The 22,911-nt window shown below is 32.4% G+C and overlaps 1 protein-coding gene across 1 annotated transcript in view; it reads right to left on the bottom strand.

Moving 5' to 3' along the window:
• The window catches only part of LOC143057370 (uncharacterized), a 99,152-nt gene that overhangs the window by 4,709 nt on the left and 71,532 nt on the right, over positions 1 to 22,911 (bottom strand). Inside the window, exons 49-68 of the mRNA XM_076230675.1 lie at positions 22,630 to 22,672; positions 22,047 to 22,207; positions 21,459 to 21,635; positions 20,265 to 20,474; positions 19,839 to 19,881; positions 17,328 to 17,494; positions 16,777 to 16,947; positions 15,976 to 16,240; positions 15,138 to 15,301; positions 14,509 to 14,682; positions 13,565 to 13,774; positions 13,086 to 13,128; positions 12,012 to 12,346; positions 9,239 to 9,451; positions 8,824 to 8,866; positions 7,923 to 8,083; positions 7,257 to 7,430; positions 5,901 to 6,119; positions 5,607 to 5,649; positions 1,926 to 2,095 (exon numbers count right to left, since the gene is read on the bottom strand). Of these exons, the coding sequence (XP_076086790.1) occupies positions 1,926 to 2,095; positions 5,607 to 5,649; positions 5,901 to 6,119; positions 7,257 to 7,430; positions 7,923 to 8,083; positions 8,824 to 8,866; positions 9,239 to 9,451; positions 12,012 to 12,346; positions 13,086 to 13,128; positions 13,565 to 13,774; positions 14,509 to 14,682; positions 15,138 to 15,301; positions 15,976 to 16,240; positions 16,777 to 16,947; positions 17,328 to 17,494; positions 19,839 to 19,881; positions 20,265 to 20,474; positions 21,459 to 21,635; positions 22,047 to 22,207; positions 22,630 to 22,672 (3,186 nt within the window). The remainder of the gene's footprint in view (positions 1 to 1,925; positions 2,096 to 5,606; positions 5,650 to 5,900; positions 6,120 to 7,256; positions 7,431 to 7,922; positions 8,084 to 8,823; positions 8,867 to 9,238; positions 9,452 to 12,011; positions 12,347 to 13,085; positions 13,129 to 13,564; positions 13,775 to 14,508; positions 14,683 to 15,137; positions 15,302 to 15,975; positions 16,241 to 16,776; positions 16,948 to 17,327; positions 17,495 to 19,838; positions 19,882 to 20,264; positions 20,475 to 21,458; positions 21,636 to 22,046; positions 22,208 to 22,629; positions 22,673 to 22,911) is intronic.

Below are 22,911 nucleotides of genomic sequence, written 5' to 3'. Positions count from 1 at the left end.
TATATCATGTATATCTTAAACACAAAATGAATGCAGATAAATGGAATTAACTAAGTTCCAACAGTTCTATATTTTAACATTATATTAATAGTGCAGATGTTTTCTTCTGGTGACATGACTTTGATTTTAAGGAGCATTTATTTGATGATTTCATGCATTTTGGATGATATCTTTTGGTAAGTACAAATACATTAGATTCCACCATTTTGAATATGTGCATGTTACAATAAGAGTAAAGAAAACAGTTATAGAATGTTTACATAAGATTTACTTTCATCACAATCATAAGGAATTAGAAATACATTGTTATTACATATAATGAAAAAATATTTAAATGGTATAGGTATGCTTTTAATAATAATATAAAAAAACTTTAATGAACATAGAACTGTGAGAAAACTCACATTAAGTTATACCACAAACAGTTTGCTGCAATATGTCTGAAATAAGTTGCTTAATTCATTAAGATACATACTTCTGGAATACTTATTATAGTACATGTTTAATTTAAAAAAATTTAAATATATGATTGAGTAGGAAAAAAATGCTAAAAATAATTGTCAGGAGATATTTTAAAGTCTATGATATATGAATGAATCAAATGGCTTGGTCCTTTAAATGGCAGGGTACATTTATACACAAAATATATACATGTATGTATTCATTTAAATAAATAAAAAAGCATAACAAATCTGATATACTATGACATACTAATGCATGATATTTGGTATTTATATTTTTTTTTTATCAAACTTTAGATCCAGAACTTTTGTTTTGTTTCAGATTTACTGTTAGAGACCAGCAGCTTTGATTTATAAAAACTATTGTGAGGGCCAAGATACATTTATGTGACCAGCTTAAACTAGTCAAGACAAGAGGTCTTTTTGGAAAATTGTAGAGAATAGAAGATGCTAACAATGAACAAAACAGTGACTGTACTATAGAAAATAAATTTGTTTTCAAGTGATTTGATTTTGAAAATGCCATCAAATGTGCTGCGAAGAAAAAAAGTCCGAAGAATGAATACTGTCTTTTTATAGATTCAAAGGATAAGAGTCCATGTTATCCCCGTGGCTTTTTTTAAAAAATTTTGGTATGTCTTGAAATATCCCAGGACATCCCAGGAGTTCTCAGGACAATATTAAAATAATTTACATGTTAACAAGTCCTGAATAGTTTTTTAAACCTGGGACTTCTCAAGACAATCCTGGGATATTTCAGGTTTACTAGTCCTGAAAAGTCCGGAAACCCTGGGACTTCTCAGGACAACCCTGGGATATTTCAGGTTTACTATTCCTGAAAAGTCCTGAAATGTCCCAGTTGGTCCTATGCTTTTAGGTTCAGGATTTCCTGGGATATCCCAGGAAATCCTGTTCCAATACTCTCCCTAAAATTCCTGAAAAGTCTTGAAATTTCATTTCAGGAAGTCCTGGGATATCCCAAGAAAATATCCCAGGAAATCCCAGGAAGGTCCTGGGATATCCTAGGATATCCCAATAGATTCTTGCAAGGGCAGTTTTATGGAAATTTATTTATTTTGAAACTGAGCAGCAAACATCCTTAATTCTATATTGTTAATTCAACAATGTGCTGAATCTTTACTTCTGTTGAAATTGCATGTAAAACTTTGTAAACAAAACATGTGAACAACAAAAGTTTTAAGTATAGTTTTAGTAACTATAAAAGGCCCAATGATAACAAATAGTGAAATATTTCAAAAGAGGAAACAATTGATATGAAAAATTTGCTTAATATAGATGCGAAACAGAAATAAGGCATTCAATTTAAGATCACCTGCAAAAAGAGTCTAAAACTTATCTGTTGAATTAATTTTGGTGTAGATGATACCATTTTTTCATGTATTTTAAATAATTAATAAACCTACTAAAAAGTTTATTTCATTTGCTGTGAAAAATTTACTATACCTGGATCTGAGAATCCTGCATTCCATGAGCACTGTTTCTTGGGAACAAGAGAGTCGTCAAATACATTAAATTCTATCATACAGTTCAGTGGTGTGGTATCCTCAAAACAGATCCTGACTCTCAGACTAACTCTGTACTGTCTCTCTACGGATAAATCTTCTATTTTGTAACTGTAATAAGAAAATGCTTTATTTAACCACCAAGAAAAGCTTTAATGCTTCAGTAATATTGTTTAAAATAATTCTTTTTAACCACCATGAAAAGCAGTTATTCTTGAGAAATATTATTTTATTCCATTGTGTCTTGAAAAGGGGGGGCTTAAAACTTTTATTAGCTCACCTGGCCCAAAGGGCCAAGTGAGCTTTTCTCATCACTTGGCGTCCGTCGTCGTCCTTCGTCTGTTGTCCGTCGTGGTTAACTTTTACAAAAATCTTCTCCTCTGAAACTACTGGGCCAAATAAAATCAAACTTGGCCACAATCATCATTGGGGCATCTAGTTTAAAAATTGTTTGTCCAGTGACCCCGCCAACCAACCAAGATGGCCTCCATGGCTAAAAATAGAACATAGGGGTAAAACACAGTTTTTGGCTTACAACTCAAAAACCAAAGCATTTAGAGCAAATCAGACAAATCTGGGTTAAATTGTTTATCAGGTCAAGATCTATCTGCTCTAAAATTTTCAGATGAATTTGACAACTGGTTGTTAGGTTGCTGCCCCTGAATTGGTAATTTTAAGTAGATTTTACCCTTTTTTGTTATTATCTTGAATATTATTATAGATAGAGATAAACTGTAAACTGCAAAAATGTTCAGCAAAGTAAGATTTACAAATAAGTCAACAGGACCAAAATGGTCAGTTGACCCCTTTAGGAGTTATTGCCCTTCATAGTCAATTTTTAACCATTTTTCGTAAATCTTAGTTATCTTTTACAAAAATCTTCTCCTCTGAAACTACTGGGCCAAATAAAATCAAACTCGGCCACAATCATCATTGGGGTATCTTGTTTAAAAATTGTGTCTGGTGACCGGGCCAACCAATCAAGATGGCCACCATGGCTAAAAATAGAACATAGGGGTAAAATGCAGTTTTTGGCTTATAACTCAAAACCCAAAGAATTTAGAGCAAATCTGATAAGGGGTTGATATTGTTTATCAGGTCAAGATCTATCTGCTCTAAAATTTTCAGATGAATTGGACAACTGGTTGTTAGGTTGCTGCCCCTGAATTAGTAATTTTAAGGAAATTTTGCCTTTTTTTGTTATTATTGTTACGGGACGGGGGTGTCCCAAAATTAAAAGATATTATGATGAGGTTAGCACAGTGGTTACTATATTTCTGGTAAATTCTGATATAGAACTGTCAACTCTGGTGTCGAGTTATACTGGTAGCGTAGCTGGCAAAATGGTCAAGGCTATGGTAGCGTAGCAGGCAAAACAGTTAAGACACTGGTCTAAATATGGTAGCACAGAAACTCATTTACATTGACTTACTAACTACATGTACAACAGATAACAAGATTAATAAAGCTTCACAATTTATTATATACAAAACATTCAATACTATTCCAAGTATAAATTACATGAAAACCCAACAGAACACTTAATAAAATATACAGAGACCCCCCTTTTCGGTACGTTAATCGTTTGTCAACACCGTAGTAAACATAGTAAAACATCTAGGTCAATTATGGTTTGGTCCATTTATCCAACGGGGATGCAAAGGTACATGTATTGCATCGACTGCGGCACTTTTGGTTTGCTTTGCCTTTGGTAAGTTTCCTTGGTATCAGGAGTGACTGCCCTGGTAGCGGGCCGCAGTCTATTTGAAGACTGTTGTGCACTTGCTTTTATATCTCTGTCCCACCAACGTCTCGTGCCCCTATGGAGATGGTGGGCAAATTACGTTATGCTGATTGGATGCTTATCTCAGGTCATTAGGTCACTGACGTCAATAAACATAGTGATGCAAATGGCGGCGATCCGAATGTTGACATTCTGTCGAGTCAGGAAATGGACAAACGGGACTTATCTAAGCTTACTCTTAGCATGTCTGGGCTCCGGTTACAATATATATGCCTAACGCTAATAAAATAACAAGGTAATAAAGCAGGAACGTGTGAAATAAGGGTAAACAGAAGGTGGGAACAGTCGTTCAGTCAGGGGACCCCCATGGTCAAACAATGAAGACGAACTCTATACTATTTTTCCCAGATACCTTACTAACAATATTTACATACAATAACAATATATAAGTATACACAATGTTCATCAAATGTCTTTGTATACGCGTTGGCTAACAGTAAACGACGAACGCGTAAATAGAAATGAGTGTTTACTGAGTAGCCCGATAGAGTCGTATATACAAACCTACAGCCTATACCCTAAACCGTAACATTATCTTGAATATTATTATAGATAGAGATAAACTGGAAACAGCAATAATTTACAGCAAAGTAAGACCTAAAAATAAGTCAACCTTACCAAAATGGTCAATTGACCCCCTAAGGAATTATTGCCCTTTATAGTCAATTTTTAACAATTTTCATAAAATTAGTAAATTTTTACTAACATTTTCCACTGAAACTACTGGGCCAATCATTATAGATAGGGATAATTGTACACAGCAAGAATGTTTAGTAAAGTAAGATCTACAAACACATCACCATCATCAAAACACAATTTTGTCATGAATCCATCTGTGTCCTTTGTTGAATATTCACATAGACCAAGGTGAGCGACACAGGCTCTTTAGAGCCTCTAGTTAGTGTTGGTTATAAGTTTAGCATTATGTATTATGCATTGCATAGAATTATAGTGTTTAAGAAATAATTGATGCCAGCTATACTTTATTGTAGTTTTAACATGGGTAGGCATTATATTTGTGATTATTTTTGCCAGAGCGATAGCAAAGTTGTATTTCTAAAATTCAAAATTGAAACAGAAATTAACAAATTTATTAACTTAAACAATAGTTGTGTCACAATATAACAGAAAAGTTATAATTGAACGTCTTTTTCTTTGAGGTCAATTTCTGACACGCACATTTTCAAGTCAGTTGTCAATGGCTGTGGACGCACAAGGAGAATCGGGTAGGTCGATCTTTATTTACTTAATTAATTGTAAATGTTCCGCTGGTTATTGTAGCATTGTTAATAAAGTTAATGAAATACATTAAATGCGTATACCAAGTTGATAAAATAAATTTTTCTGTCGTAGTCAATATACGCATGTGTAAACTAATTTTATTGGATGATAAAGTATGGTTTCTTTACAAAGCTAAAGAAGCACGTCATATTAGAATACCCTGTATATGAACATGGTGCAAGGAAATACCTTGGTGATTCAATTCCAGATCATTTTAAAATATGTATAATTTATGACAAAATGACCTAACCATAAGCTATAGCTACTAACTTAATCTAATCTTATGTCTTATATCACATCTTCTGTTATATAATTTCTGTCTACCATAAGACCAGACTATATGGTTCTGATATATGACAAGCTAGACATATATATCCTCTGGGAACTGACACATCAAGATTGATAGATTGATTGTTGTATGCTTAACATCCAGTGGCAAATATTTCAGGTATATTCACAACATGAACTGTTAAGTTTAAAATTTTCTAGATTTAGACTTATTTGATAGCAGTATTTTTATATGATCAAAACACTTACGTCAGCCTAACCACTCCTTTCAAGTTAAACTGCTTTTCAACACCTAAAATTCAAAACTATGAGTTAACTACTTTAAATCACAATTTAACAAATGCAAACCATTTAGTTCCAAATTGCTTTCATCATCATATTTTTTATTTTCAATTAATTTTTTTTCACTTCAAATTAATCAACAACAAAAATTAGCTTTGAAACAAAAAGTCAAGTTTTTAAGAGAAGATCCATCAATTTTTTTCTTCATCGCAAGTCATAAAACTTAATCATGGTACAAGGCATTGCCTATATTTCACTTACCAAATTCAAAATTTGGGTCAGACGTCAAACTTGCATTAAAAACAAAATTTTCTATTCCAATGATGAACGTCAGGTCACATGGATCTAAATACAGAAACGTGTTGAACGGTCTGTTGAGGAAATCCACATCTGTACAACAATCCACAGCGGAACAGGTATCCTTGACAACACAGGTCGTGGATGAGTGCAAGGTTTCAGTGGTAACATCCAATACACAATCTGAAGCAAGAATAATGATTTTATATAATGCAAAGATCTTATATAAATAATTAGAAGATATAAAGGAATATAATAATTGTCAGCACAAAAACAATCGTTATCATTTTCATACCTACCAACATTTCAATATCTTAACGGGGGATTTTAAGCGCATCAGGACCAAATGCTCAAAATATTCTTCCTTTTTCCTCAGCAAATATTTTCTCATAATCCCTTTGTTACCTTCTAAATTTTCAGAAATATTGTTAGTATCTATTGAACAGATATATCATATTAAGGAGGGGTATTTGCGAAAAATACCAGTCGAGAGAATGTTAAATTTCACGAGCCGTAAGGCGAGGGAAATTCATTCTCAAGACTGGTATTTTTCGCAAATACCCCTCAATAACATGATATATCTGTTTAATTACACCGAATGTTAATGTACTAAAACGCATTGATGATCGTGACGTTACAAGCGTCCAGTCGGATCGAGTATTTTTTAGCAAATACCACGGCAGAGAGGGTAAAAAAGGCATATCCTTTTAGTAAAACCCCGGCGGCGTTAAAAATGAACGATTTTCATTTAATAACAGTAAATTGGTGAAAAATACACTGGCTATTAACCAATCAAAACCCCGGATTCTTACATAAGGTGTAATTAACCTAATAAAACTAAAGGATGAGACTGATTTCATTGAGTTGCAACTCCACTGAAACCATACAAAGTTGGAAATATTTGTGTTATGACCTATAAATAATGTTATGTACTTTCTAAATTTGTCTTTGAAACAATCTTTTTTTACACAGAAAATGCTATTTTTTTTATAGAAAATATCCAAATTTGAAGGGTCTCATCTATGTTCAATATCCCTACTGTGGATTCATTTATTTTTCGTTGGCACCAATTTTCGTGGATTGGAGAAAACTTCCATATCTTTGGATTTTAAATTTTTTGGTTTTGGCAAAGTCTGCATACATTCCTTTACAAAATTTGTAAGTCAGTACCTGTACCAACGAAATCCATGAAAATTAGTATCTAACGAAAATAACTGAATCCACAGTATAAAAATTTTAAATAAAGTCCTAGGTCTGTTGACGTGAGCCCCACTCCTTTTATTCATATCTCACAGAGACATACAATCTAATAAAACAAACCTTTCTTCCATCCATCCGTTGATGGGCTATACATAGAACTTGACCTTTGACATTGTTCATCTGAAATGAGGTCACCAATGCCTAACTCTTGTAAGAGTTTAGAAGACTGAAGCTGGGTCAGAGTTTGAGGATATGTCAGTCCCTGGGATGTGTACCATGTTGTCAGGGAGAAACCTGCAAATAAAAGAAAATGTTAACAATATTTTTATGACAAACAATCAATATACAGTCAATTCAGAAATAATGACAATGTTTTTGTTTAATGTGAATAATGCCACTGGATAAGTATTGCAAAAATAAGACATTGTTTTCTAAATTCAATATTAACATTTTTTAATGAGAATGCAATAATTAATCTCACATTTGTACATTTTTCAAAAATTCCAATTATAAAAGAACAGAATAATTTCTGATTTTACAGTATTTTCCTGAGCTATTTATTAAATTTGGTAGAAACATGATAACGGTAAACCCAGGGGGGGGGAATGTTTCTTCAGAAAATAAATCAAGAAAATTAGAACAAGTTTTATATGTTTTCCTTCGACTTTTAATCTGAAGCAAAAATATATTACAAAATATCATTTCAAACAAGTCTATCTGGCAAGATTAATTACACAGTTGCATGCTTATTTTTAATGTATTTCCTAAATTCCTATTTAACTATACCTGCTGTTCCAAAGTCTGTATTGAAGTCACACTGAGTGTATGTAAGTATGTTTTGTTTCATAATCTGCCAACTGTATGCTGGTGAAGTGTTGTCAAACCAGATACTGATGTTCATATCTACTTTAAACTGTCTGACCGAGCGTGTGTGGTCTATCACAAAACTGAAACAGAAGTAGATTTTTATAGTTAATTCTAATGTTGTATTGTTTATACACCACTGTCCCAGGTTAGAGGGAGGTTGGGATCCAGCTTACATGTTCAACCCTGCCACATTCTGTATGTATGTGCCTGTCCCAGGTCCAGAGCCTGTAATTCATGTGTTGTCGTTTGTTGCTGTGTTACATATTTGGTTTTCATTCATTTTTTTTTGTACATTAATTTGGCTGTTAGTTTTCTTGTTTTTAATGATTCACATTTGTGATTTCAGGTCCTTTTATAGCTGACTATGCAGTATGGGCTTTGCTCATTGTTAGTCAGTACAGTGACCTATAGCTAATTTCTGTGTCATTTGTCTCCTGTTGAGCATTGTCTCATTGGCAATCATACCACATCTTCTTTTTATATAGACTATGGGTTCCAAATCAATTTATAGTTACAACAAAAATTATATTGACCAAAATTTTTTTTTTTTTAAATGTATGGCTGGAATTGCTCTGTACTATTTCTCTTCGTTGTTCTGTGTAGTGTAAATTCAGAATTTGAATTGCATGTATTTTGACATGAATATTTGACACGACAGGTGCTAAACGAAGAGCAGAAACTGATCTATGATGTTAATAAGCTTCCCTAACCTAGACTCCTTTTTTCTTCTTTTAAGTTTACTAATTTGGAAAATTCGTAGTAAGCAATGGAACAAATATAATGACTGACTTCTTTTTCTTAATTTAAATTATATACATACTCAATAATGTACATATCCATCAGCTTAAATCTGTCCTTTTTACCTAAAAATATTTGAAAAATAAATTATAAATTTTCACTCTATCTGATCCCAATTTAAAAAAGAAAAATTCCTCTGTTAAATTCATCTCCTTATACTTACTTTAAAAATTTTGCACACTTGTGAATACTATAATTTTCATACTCACTATAATAACTTATATCCAACTTTTTGAATAATGAAGAAATGTCTACAACAAAAAATCATTACAAAATATTTTCCACAAAATGACTTCAATATATAAAACTTTCAATCATATTCATTCACAAAATTTGCATTAATTTGACTTTTATCATTTTGCAAATGGTTGCAGATTCACAGTTATAAATGCATACAATAATCTCTAAACTTATAGTATCAAATCAGATTTACGTACCCCATTGATATTTCAAGTAACACAGGTCAAGCTGAAGGTCATCTATACTGATCATAAACTTCTTATCACACGGGTCAATATCCACTGAAGCGTGAAATGACCTCTGAAGAAAGTCTATGTAGACACAACATGACACTGCTGAACATTGGGTAGGTACATTACAAGAGATTGGTCCTGATAGAGTAGTGACGGTACCAATAGATTCTCCACAATCTGAAACAATAGTAAAGATCAGAATTATGAAAATTATGTCTAAAATAAAGTATTTTTCTCATACTACAAAGCAGTAGTGTTTTTGTATACTTAATATCCATTATCATGTTTTAAATATATGATTATGCTTCACTCAAAGTAAAACATAACTGATGTTCTCAGTCTATCTTTTGAATACAGTTATAGATGTGACTCTTTTTGGATGATTAAAACTAGAGGCTCTCAAGAGCCTGTGTCGCTCACCTTGGTCTATGTGCATATTAAACAATGGACACCGATAAATTCATAACAAAATTGTGTTTTGATGATGGTGATGTGTTTGTACATCTTACTTTACTGAAAATTCTTGTTGCTACAATTATCTCTATCTATAATGAACTTGGCCCAGTAATTACAGTGGAAAATATTTTCTAAAAATTTACAAAAATTTATGAAAAATGTTAAAAATTGACTATAAAGGGCAGTAACTCCTAAAGGGGTCAACTGACCATTTCGGTCGTGTTGACTTATTTGTAAATCTTACTTTGCTGAACATTATTGCTGTTTACTGTTTATCTCTATCTACAATATTATTCAAAATAATAACCAAAAACAGCAAAATTTCCGTAAAATTACCAATTCAGGGGCAGCAACCCAACAACGGGTTGTTCAATTCATCTGATATTTTCAGGGCAGATAGATCTTGACATGATAAACAATTTAACCTCGGTCAGATTTGCTCTAAATGCTTTGGTTTTTGAGTTATAAGCCATAAACTGCATTTTACCCCTATGTTCTATTTTTAGCCATGGCGGCCATCTTGATTGGTTGACCGAGTCACCGGACACAATTTTTAAACTAAATACCCCAATGATGATTGTGACCAAGTTTGATTAAATTTTGCCTAGTATTTTCAGAGGAGAAGATTTTTATAAAAGTTAACGACGACGGACGACGACGACGCCGGACGACGCCGGACGCAAAGTGATGAGAAAAGCTCATTTGGCCCTTTAGGCCAGGTGAGCTAAAAAGTGAGATCATAAAAGAGGGACGAAAGATACCAAAGGGACAGTCAAACTCATAAATCTAAAACAAACTGACAACGCCATGGCTAAAAATAAAAAAGACAAACAGAAAAACAATAGTACACACGACACAACATAGAAAACTAAAGAATAAACAACACGAACCCCACCAAAAACTAGGGGTGATCTCAGGTGCTCCGGAAGGGTAAGTAGATCCTGCTCCACATGTGGCACCCGTCGTGTTGCTGAAGTTATTAAAAATCCGGTAAATAGTCTAATTCGGTAGGTCATATTCATGAAAGGGAAGGGGATTGTAGTTACGACGTAAGGAACATATCCGATATCATTTGTGAAACGGTTATTCCATAACGGTCAACCAACTCGTGATGGCGTCCTTAAAATTTACGAAGGGATGATTTCAACTTCACCATTTGGAACTCTTGGTTTAATAGCTTCCTTGTGAGCAGCAAACCTCTATCAAGAAAATCATGATAGGAAATGCAAGCACGGGAATATCGTATCAATTGGGAGATATATACCCCGTATGCAGGTGCTGCTGGAATGTTGCTACTTAGAAATGGAAAGTTCACAATTGGAAAGCTGAAATCATCTCTTTTGTCGTAAAGTTTTGTTTTCAACCGACCCTCATTGTCAATTTCTAGATGTAAGTCAAGATATGAAGCCGACTTAACTGTATCTGTAGTATCCTTTATCTCTAGTTCGATTGGATAGATGCGTTCCACATAGTCACCAAATTTTGAATTGTTTAGTGAAAGAACATCATCTATATAGCGGAAAGTAGAGTTAAAGGATATTGCTAACTTCTTATCTTTCTTCCTAAGAAGTTCCTGCATGAAGTCAGCCTCATAATAATAAAGAAACAAGTCGGCGAGTAGAGGGGCACAGTTTGTTCCCATTGGAATGCCGACAGTCTGTTGAAAAACACGTCCTCCGAACGTAACAAATATGTTGTCAATCAAGAAATCAAGCATCTTGATAATATCAGTTTCAGAGAATTTTTTGTTTGAATCAGAGTGATTCTTTACAAAGTAGGATTTATCCCTCCCTAAGACAAGATACTTGTATCTACGTTGGCCATTCTTTTTTATGAAGCAAAGTAATATCAACTCTTTCAATTTGTCTTTTAGTTTGGAATGTGTAAAATATATTTATATAATGGTATATTTTTTTTCTGTTTTGTACATACACTGTAGGCAGTTTGATTTTTGTCATTTGACTTGTTTTATATATGTCATGTCTGAATCTTTCAAATTCATAGTTGCTAATTGTGCAGGGGCAGATCAACGCATTTTCAAAAAGATGGGTTCCAACCATATGTCCCCATTCAAAATCATTGATGGATAAAAAAAAAGAGTGGTTCCAACACCAGACCTTCCCCTGGATTTGCTACAGATAGGGTATTGATTTTGATCATTGTTGAAGGCTGTAGGTAACCTATAGTTGCTAGCTTTTAGGCTAGTTGGTTTGTGGTGGAGGTTTCTCTCATTGGCACCCATAACAAATCTTATATTTATTTTTTCATGCTAATAAATTACCTATTTTCCAGCCAGTAGATGTCTGTGGTGTGTAAACAGATCCACTCCTGTCACATTGTACCTCCTGTAGGTACTCAGCCACATCGAGCCTCTCCAGAACCTGTGAGATTACAGCACTACTTAGATTGTGGCTTGTAGAGAGTCCTTTATTACCAAGATATTCAGATACAGATAAACTATTAGAATCTGTGTTATAACTACAGTCTTGTATGGGGAGATAACTGTTGGAGAGTACGATTGTACTGACTGTACACGGCTGATCAAACTCCAGACAGACACTGATGGTCATGTTGACAAGGTATTCCTTAGCAGCAAACAGATCCTCAATGACGTACCTGGAAAATAATTTAATGTTAGATGTAACACGTCTTCTGATTGGTTGAAAATTTTGATTGATTGATTGATTGTTGGTTGCTTAACGTCTGAAAATTTTGAAAAGTGGTCAATATCATTTACATTTACTAAATAAGTTTATGTTTGTAAGAAATGTGTCATACCAATCTTTCTTTTGTGGAGAGGGCTTACATAGGCTATGCCTGTTGCCCAATCCAATTCAATTTATTTGAATAAAATTTTGTTTAAATTAAATTAAATTAAACCAATCTTTCAATTTTTAACATTTTTTTAAATAGAGATTCAAGATTATCATCTTGGTCATCAATTTTTAATTTTCATCAAAAATATTGAAATAATATAAATTCCACTCACATGAAATAATAATTTTTTTTATTTAACAACCATTTTTTTTTTTAGAAATGTAAAATATTAGGCTGATGAGATTATAAAATATCACTTTTCTAATCTAATCTTTAAAGACTTATTGTGAATACAAGTCTATAAGTAAAGTGTTGAAGGGTTGTGTTATTTCTAAATTGCATTTGCATGGATACTTAGTTTTATTGTTTATTAATATAAATTTCTTTTTAAAAGATGGATTTCATACAAGCCCTACAAATTTTTATTTTGTTGAAACTTTGTATGCCAAAAATAATTTTGAATCTGCAGTAGACAAATGATTGCTGGTAACCTAATGATTGACAGCCAGTAAGTAATAATAATTATCTGAATACTTACTCCAAATGGATAATATCGCTCACTTTCATTTGTTTAACAGTCCCTGAAACATAAATTTCTTTCTTATTTATTAGTTAAATAAAAAAAAAATCATACATTTTTAATGCTTGTATTTACTTTTAGTACTAAAATAATTTCATATTCACTGTAAACTAATAAATTTAAGCATCAGTTCTACTTTTTAATATTTTCAGTACAACATAATACTGCTGCAATTAAACTTTATGATTTTAATTGCCTCCTTGGTTTTTTTCATACCTATTTCTGAAATGTTGAAAATATATAAAACAAAAACAGCAATAAAAACAACAAAAAATATGGGAACTTGATTCCATGGTTTAAACATTCTGAATTTTATTAACACTTTAATAACTAATTACTTAAAAAATCCTATATATAATATCTGACATTGAGATTTTTGATGAGTTGACAAACATAAAATATTTCAAACTTAACAATTTATAGCCGTTTACACTTACCAAATTCAAAATTCATATAAGCAATGTCAATGAAGTAATTTTCAATTCCCACTTTGAGTCTTTTGTAGCAGTTATCAAGATGGAGGAAGAAATGGAAGGATCTGCCAATCTGTGTCATGTCAACACAGCAGTCGACAGCAGTACAGGACTCCATCATGTGACAGGTTACTGGGTCTGTGATTGGTTGAAGGGATACAGATTCTGGGCAGGCTAAAACAGATAAAAATATTTATTAGATTGATGTAATAAAATAAAATTTTAAGCTAACTAGTTAAAAATTTAAAAGAACATAATAACAAAAAAATTGGAACTAATTGGATTGTTTCACATTTTTCATCCATAATCCTGGGGCTTTTATAGCTGGTAAAATATATATATGGTATGGAGTTTTCTCATTGTTGAAGGCCAAACAGTTGCCTCTATATGTTAACTACCACTTCATTTGATCTTTGGTGGATAGTTGTCTCAATGGCAATCAACATTGCATTATAATAATATATCAATTAGAAATAATTTTTTTACTGAATATTAAATAAAATATATAACTTCTATTCTGACTATAAAACGATGTGTGTCATAGGTTTTATTGCAGACTATCAATAGTCTAAATGCTCTTAGGAAACTGAAGTGAATTTCAACATGTATGTACTGTTGACTTTATGTTCCTCTACTCTAATATCAAATACTGTAAAATCAGAAATAATTGAGATGTATTTATTATTACGAAAATGCAACAGGGTTATAATCGGCAGAATCTAAACTTGCCATTTTGAATTTTTATAATTTAAATTAAACATGATTTTTCTCAGTATTGCAAAAATTAAAATTGCAATAATAAATGCATGCAATAATTTCTGAATTTACAGTAAAGTGAAGATCTTCATGGCACGTTATGATTCCAAAAAACATCCCAACTTATGACTGATCTGTAGCTGATATCTTACTTGAGTTCCATCCTGTGGCAGACGGACTATATGGACTGGTACCCCTGTCACACATGGATGGTTCCATGTACTCTGCAATACCTAGCTCCTCTAGTAACAAGTCAGACATGGAGGTAGACAGGGGAACAGATACATTTAATCCATGGTCATTTACCCAGGAAGTATAGGAGAAATCTAAAAAATATAGAGAATGATAAACTGAGAAATCAATAATTAGAAAAGTCTGATAAACTGAGAAATCTGTAAATAGAAAAGTATGATTAACTATCTATTGTAAATAGATAAAATCTTTTAAATACCTTATGTTAAGTTTTTCAAAGTCTGAGAAAATAAGTAATAACCTAGTCTTCAATTTGAGATCACAAAATTTCTTTCCAGTACCAAATCTTAAATGTCGCTGGGAATAAGCTTATTACTATGCCATTTAGTCTTTAGTGGAGAGTTGTCTATCTTCTTATCTTAATAAACCGGAGAAATGTAAAGAATTTGACATGATGTTGTTACACATCTCACTTACTCTGTTGTACAACTGTCGTCTGTTGATCACATGGTAATTTGGGAAGTCTCATATCCTCTAACAGAAGTACAGAAAAATTACAGGCAGAATTAGCCTCAAAACAAACACTTACTTTGTTGTACAACTGTCGTCTGCTGGTCACACGGTAGTTTGGGAAGTCTCATATCCTCTAACAGAAGTACAGACAAATTACAGGCAGAATTAGCCTCAAAACAAACACTGGTGTTGACTGTTAGTAAATATTGGTTCTCAGCAGATAAGTCATCCATTGTAAAACTGAAATAAATAAATATAATGGTACTACAGTGTATATTCAGAAATCTAGCACAGGTGGCAAAGTGTTTTTAAAGATCAAACAAGTGTGGACACACAAAAATGTTTTGTCTGAGCAGTAACCATTGAAGCTTTAACTAGGTTTATGATTCTAACCACAAAGAGTCAATATCATTTACGCTGTATATACTTTTCACTTTTTAAGTCTGTCATTTACAAATTTATCAAAAAAATCAAACCTTACTTCATACATTCAACTTGAAAACGATCACACTATCAAGTGGGGTTAACATTTTATTTTAAAAAGATATAAAGTATTTATGGCATAAACTTATTAAAAACAAATTGTCCACTTTTTAAAAATCCTCAAATACTTATATACCGAATTAGACTATTTACCGGATTTGTTATCACATAAGAAACATGACGGGTGCCACATGTGGAGCAGGATCTGCTTACCCTTCCGGAGCACCTGAGATCACCCCTAGTTTTTGATGGGGTTCATGTAGTTTATTCTTTAGTTTTCTATGTTGTGTCATGTGTACTATTGTTTGTCTGTTGGTCTTTTTCATTTTTAGCCATGGCGTTGTCAGTTTATTTTAGATTTCTGAGTTTGACTGTCCCTTTGGTATCTTTCGTCCCTCTTTTATACTTATACTAAAGCTAGAAACACTTACTCCAGATGAATAACTCCTCTTAGCTGTACATTTTCTTCCTGTTCATACACATAGTTTATCAAACTCTTCTCTATAAATAGATTATCAATCCCAGCAGTCAAGTCCCTATCACAGAGATTAATCCTAACATACAACTCCACAGATCTATCCAGTTCAGCTATGTCCATACAACAACTTATACTGGTACATGTCTCATCCAGGTGGCAGGTAATGGGTAAGCTTGAGTCAATGGGTGGAAGGCTTACTGGCAGGGCAGCAGGACATGCTGTAAAAAGACATATAATCTGGTTGTCTTATCTTATTTCAAACAAAACTTGCTCAGCTATTCACAAATAAAAATGTTACTTTAAAAAAATTAAACATGTTAACCTGACAAAAAATTTCATGGATATCTACAATGTTCAACAATAGACAAGTCCTCTTTCTAAACTTCCTTTCATATAAATTTTAGGCAAAGTCTAATATACAATGCTTTTTCCTTGTAGATTCTGCGTTTAGTTTTCCTTTTTAAATAGTAACATATTTTGTCATGGTGGGCCTTTAAATGTTTATAATTAAGATTTTGCTCATTGTTGATTGCAGTATTAAACCAACCTACATGAAACTATTTACTAGATACAGGTATTGAAAAATGTAGGAAGGGCTGTAAAAAAATATAACATCACTCCAGCCTGTATTATCAACCCTTCTGTACGTCTTGTGCTGTCACTGTTTAGAATCTAAAATCACAACCTCACTTCATAGAAAAAAACATGATACAAATTAATTAAAAATGTCAGGAACAAGAAATTTGTTATATACCATTACTCCAGCCCGTTGCATCAGCTGCACTATAAGGTGCACTAGTTCTACTACAGGATAAATCACTCAGGAACGGAGCAATCCCTAGAGCATTGATCAGTCTGTCTATCTCTACGGCTGACAGGCTACCATTAATATTGTTGTCATCTTTGTACTTGGTTAGTGAAAAGTCTAAAATGTAAATATTTTTATCAGATATTAATATGCGTGTCATACTTATACATAGGTGACAGTACAAAAGGTGGCAAAATCAATGAATCAGGTAAATAAAACATTCTGAAAAAAAAGGAGAAAATGTCAAAAAATAGAAACAGGCAAATTCCTGAACGCTTTCATAATATAGCTGCACAATATTTTGGTCTTTTTCAGCCTTTATCTGCTCCAGATAGTTTTTTTCCTTTTATGTTTTCATGTTACTGAGAACACATAAACAAATATTTTGAAAATGTAGATATCAAATTTAATATTCATTTAAAATCAAATTTTTCAAAGGTAATCAAGGATGTTAAGTTCTGTTTTGGAAAAATTAAGCTGACCATATTTTCCCATACCTGTAACAAGAAATCCAGCATTAGCAGTCCCACAATCCTCTTTTGGTATCTTGGTGTTGATAAACACAGGAACAGACAACAGACATGCTCCACTGTACTCCATACATACACTGATGTTTAGATTCAGTAAGTATTTATTCTCTCCACTTAAATCATTCACAGTGAACCTAAGTACAGATTTAAAATAAAAATAAAACACTCAATCAATGAATAGGAAAATATAATGAATAGTGGGTTAATTTCACTAGTGTAAAATTTCATGAAATACATTCAATAAGATATACAAAATATTTTGGCAGTAATTATTTTGGCCGATTCAAAATTTTTATCAATACCTTTGCATATGTACTTTTTAAATTGGCAGGATTTATTGTGACGCAAAAATAATCGAAAATTTACACCAAGTGAAAAAATAACAATATACAGTAAGACATTTACTAGTCAGACTGGATTTTGATCTGATTTCAGTATCTACAAGTACACTTGTTTCTTTTTGTATTTAGTTTGTTGTTGAGATGTTGTTGGCCTATGAAAAGATCTAATGACTTTGAGTTCATATCTACATTTCAATTTAGTTTTGAAGCAATCGAGTAAGTTGAATGTACATTTACAGAACTAAAGCATATAATACTTTCAGTAAAATTCAAATTGAAATGTAACTAGAGGCTCTAAAGAGCCTGTGTCGCTCACCTTGGTATATGTGAATATTAAACAAAGGACGCAGATAGATTCATGAAAAATTGTGTTTTGGTGATGGTGAAGTGTTTGTACATCTTACTTTACTGAACATTCTTGCTGCTTACAATTATCTTTATCTATAATGAACTTGGCCAAGTAGTTTCAGTGGAAAATGTTAGTAAAAATTTACAAATTTTATGAAAATTTTAAAAAATTGACTATAAAGGACAATAACTCCTTAGGGGGTCAATTGACCATTTCAGTCACGTTTACTTATTTGTAAATCTTACTTTTCTGAACATTATTGCTGTTTACAGATTATCTCTATCTATAATAGTATTCAAGATAATAACAAAAAACAGCAAAATTTCCTTCAAATTACCTATTCAGGGGCAGCAACCTAACAACCAGTTGTCCAATTCATCTGAAAATTTTAGAGCAGATAGATCTGGACTTGATTAACAATTTCTTCCACTGTCAGATTTGCTCTAAATGCTTTGGTTTTTAAGTTATAAGCCCAAAACTGCATTTTCCCCCTTTGTTCTATTTTTAGCCATGGCGGCCATCTTGGTTGGTTGGCTGGGTCACTGGACACAATTTTTAAACTACATACCCCAATGATGATTGTGGCCAAGTTTGATTTTATTTGGCCCAGTAGTTTCAGAGGAGAAGATTTTTGTAAAAGATAACTAAGATTTACGAAAAAAATGGTTAAAAATTGACTATAAAGGACAATAACTCCTAAAAGGGTCAACTGACCATTTTGGACCTGTTGACTTATTTGTAAATCTTACTTTGCTAAACATTTTTTCTATCTACAGTTTATCTCGATCTATAATAATATTCAAGAAAATAACCAAAAATAGCAAAAATTTCCTTAAAATTACCAATTCAGGGGCAGCAACCTAACAAAGGGTTTTCCGATTCATCTGAAAATTTCAGGACAGTTAGATCTTGACCTAATAAACAACTTTAATCCTTGTCAAATTTGCTCTAATTGCTTTGGTTTTTGAGTTATAAGCCAAAAACTGCATTTTACCCCTATGTTCTATTTTTAGCCATGGCGGCCATCTTGGTTGGTTGTGCGGGTCACCGGACACAATTTTTAAACTAGATACCCTAATTATGATTTTGGCCATATTTGGTTAAATTTGGCCCAGTAGTTTCAGAGGAGAAGATTTTTGTAAAAGATAACTAAGATTTACGAAAAATGGTTAAAAAATTGACTATAAAGGGCAATAACTCCTAAAGGGGTCAACTGACCATTTTGGACCTGTTGACTTATTTGTAAATCTTACTTTGTTTAACATTTTTTCTATTTACAGTTTATCTCTATCTATAATAATATTCAAGATAATAACCAAAAAACAGCAAAAATTTTCTTAAAATTACCAATTCAGGGGCAGCAACCTAACAACGGGTTGTCCAATTCATCTGAAAATTTCAGGGCAGTTAGATCTTGACCTGATAAACAATTTTACCCGATGTCAGATTTGCTCTAAATGCTTTGGTTTTTGAGTTATAAGCCAAAAACTGCATTTTACCCCCATGTTCTATTTTTAGCCATGGCGGCCATCTTGGTTGGTTGGCGGGGTCACTGAACACAATTTTTAAATAAGATACCCCAATGATGATTGTAACCAAGTTTGGTTGAAATTAGCCCAGTAGTTTCAGAGGAGAAGATTTTTGTAAAAGTTAACGATGGACGACGGACGACGGACGACGGACGCCAAGTGATGAGAAAAGCTCACTTGGCCCTTCGGGCCAGGTGAGCTAAAAAGGAATAAATTCCACTAGTTTGGGTGCGAACAGATAAAATCTAAATGAACTTACTCAAATCTAACTATATTTTTCAAGGTCATCAACTTTCTTTCCCCTGAAAATATACAAAAATTAGTAACATTACCATTGAAACTATATTATCAGAATACAGATAAAAGTATCTAATCCTTTATTTATTTGAATGAGGGTTGCCAACAGCTCTTGGGCTATGATTGGTTCTTCTCAAATTTATGTATAAAATATTTGCATCTTTTCTATAACAAAACAGATAACTTCAAAGAATGTAAATTAATCTGATACCATACCTGCCAACTTTTCAATACTCCATGCGGGATTTTTTGTGCATGAAGACCTAATACACCTTTTATAGTGTCATAAGTGTTTTAAATCTACTACTATATTTTTTCAATAGACTCAAATGTAACATTACAATCTACCTCAAGAATATCCAATCAAAGAAACTGTATTAAAACTCACCCCATGAATATCCAATCAAAGATACTGTAACAGTTCTTTTTTCTATTCCTAGATTCAGCTTCATGTTACATCCATCTATCAAAGCAGACACTAGGAATGATCGGCCAATTAGAGGAGCCTCAACACAACATGTGACCCCAGTACAATAATCTGGTATGTGACAGGTTACTGTATTACTGATAGTGGGTAATGTCAAGGTCGCTGGACAATCTGTGCAAAAAAATGATGTAAACAATGGGAATATTTGGACTAAGAAACCTAAAATTGATTAAAAATCATATTACTTGTACATATAAAGACAATTAAAGATAAAGATAAAAATGCTATGAGATATTCTCTGGCCTTTTCTGATGCACAATTTACATTTTTCCAAAAATCAACAATACCAATAAAAAAATAATTCAAATGATGATATTTTGAAAGGTCCAAATGCAACCCATCTCAATTATCTCTTAGGTATGTATTAATAAGACAGCACACCTTTAACAAAAACATCAAAAGGTCAACATACTGTCTTCAACAATTGCTACTCTTTTTGAAAATAATACTTCAATCTGTCATTGGTGAAACAACTCAATTAGTGCTGGAAACAGTATATCTAATGGGATACGCTATTCAGTTTAAAATTGAAAAAATCTCGGACTCCCCGAGACTTCCCAAGATTTATGGATTTTGGTAACGTCTGACTGAAAAACTATTGAAACTGCTCAATAAATAAACCACATAACTCTATAATCGTAAATAAATACAAGTTTTATCATTGAGAGGATATTCCTTGTCATATCAAATTACTAAAATAAGTCTGATTTATTTGATGAGAAGTTTATAATAGTTTGGGAATTTGTAAATCATCATGGCAATGGCCGCCATTTTTTTATTACCTTGTTTGCATTCTGCAGAGTTCTGTGATGAACTGCTTGCGATTTTAACAAACTTGAAGTGACAGAATACAAGTTTGATACGCTAGCATCAATATAAAACTAGTTTGAATGACATTTTATTGATATTATTAGAAATTTTTAGGATAATAGTGAGTCCATTTTAAACACATCTGTTTCAGTATTGTATCTTTATTTACTATGGCACGACAATAAAATGGACTACAATCACATAGTGTCATTAATATATATGTTCCTGATTAGTGACAGTATCCCCCTGAATCAAGTTTCCCTAAAAAAAAACTAATCACATTACCATTTGAATTCCATCCATTCACTGCTGAGCTATATACCCCTGTAGTCCTGTCACACTCATTATCATTGAGAAATGGACCTAGTCCTATTACATCCATCAGATCATCTAACAGGGCTGTGGTCAGTGGTTCTATAGTTGACAGACCTTTTGTTATCATCCAGCTGTTCAGTGAAAAATCTGTAAAATAATGAACAGTAATTTAATCACATATACATAGGAAAGATACACTTTTAAAGCGTTGTAGAAGAGAAACATCATGAATTCAAAATCTACGTTATAATTACTAATTATTGACTGCATATTCCATATAAACAATACATGCTGCACCATTTTAGGTGAGGTAGAATATAAAGTTGTTCAGAGCTAATTTAATCAACTTGAAGATAAAACAATATACCATATATAGCTACCAAAAAAGTTACACTTTTACAGCAAGCTTTAGTAAATTCAACCTCAATAATCGACTAACAGTAAGTCAATGTCAAGGTATTCCCAGCATGCATCAGTAAGATACATTCTGGTCACAGGCTTGTATGCAAATTGTCTGTGGAAATGACACTTCCTTCCCATCATGCATTATTAACTTACTTGTCACATGATAATCCATCACCAAATCACAATCTATCTGTGGAAATAAATGGTCTTTCAGCACATTAAATGAAATACCACATGTGCCAGGCTCCAGACAGATGTTAAATTCCAAGTCTATCAAGTATTTCTTCTGGCTGTTTAACTGCTCAATCTTGAACCTGGAAAAAAGTAAAAAATAAAAACTTCTTTTCTTGCAGTACCAGTTTGTCAGGGGTTTTTTAATCAAACATTTGCTATTAGTTATCGCTATTGTTCAGAATAAACAGTTTGCTTCAGGTAGAGTTACATAAGCTTATAAGTTCAATGTAATAGAGCACAATTTGGAATAGTATTAATCTCTTAGTTATTCAAAATTGATACATATTAATTATGATAACCATGAACAATCAAGTATATACATACCTGACCATCAATTTTTTTGAATGCAGGTCAAAGGAAAGTTAAAATATAAAATAGTTTTCTGATTATGAAAAAATCTTATCAATGTAACATTATTTCTGCATACTTAACTGTTGTTTAGTATGTAATCTATATGGACACATAAGTGAATATGATTTTACAGCTAAATCATAAAACTTACTTCATTCTGATAAGCTCCTGAAGTCGTACATCAGTTACCTCCCCTGTAAAACAGATTTAGAATGAAACAAATCATCTTCTTAAAATTTGTTCTTTAAGTTGTGTGATTAGTAAAATAACTTTATCATTGTATATAAATATAAACAACAGTTTTTGATTAACCACCACTCATATTTAAGCAAAACCAATTAAATACCTTTTTTTTTTTTTTTTTTCAACTTTAAATATTTTATTTTAAATATTTTAAATTAAATACTAACAGAAAATGAAATTTCTATATTGG

The sequence above is a fragment of the Mytilus galloprovincialis genome, chromosome 13, assembly GCF_965363235.1.
Source record: "Mytilus galloprovincialis chromosome 13, xbMytGall1.hap1.1, whole genome shotgun sequence".
Taxonomy (NCBI): domain Eukaryota; kingdom Metazoa; phylum Mollusca; class Bivalvia; order Mytilida; family Mytilidae; genus Mytilus; species Mytilus galloprovincialis.
This window is presented reverse-complemented; position numbering and strand designations above follow the sequence as displayed.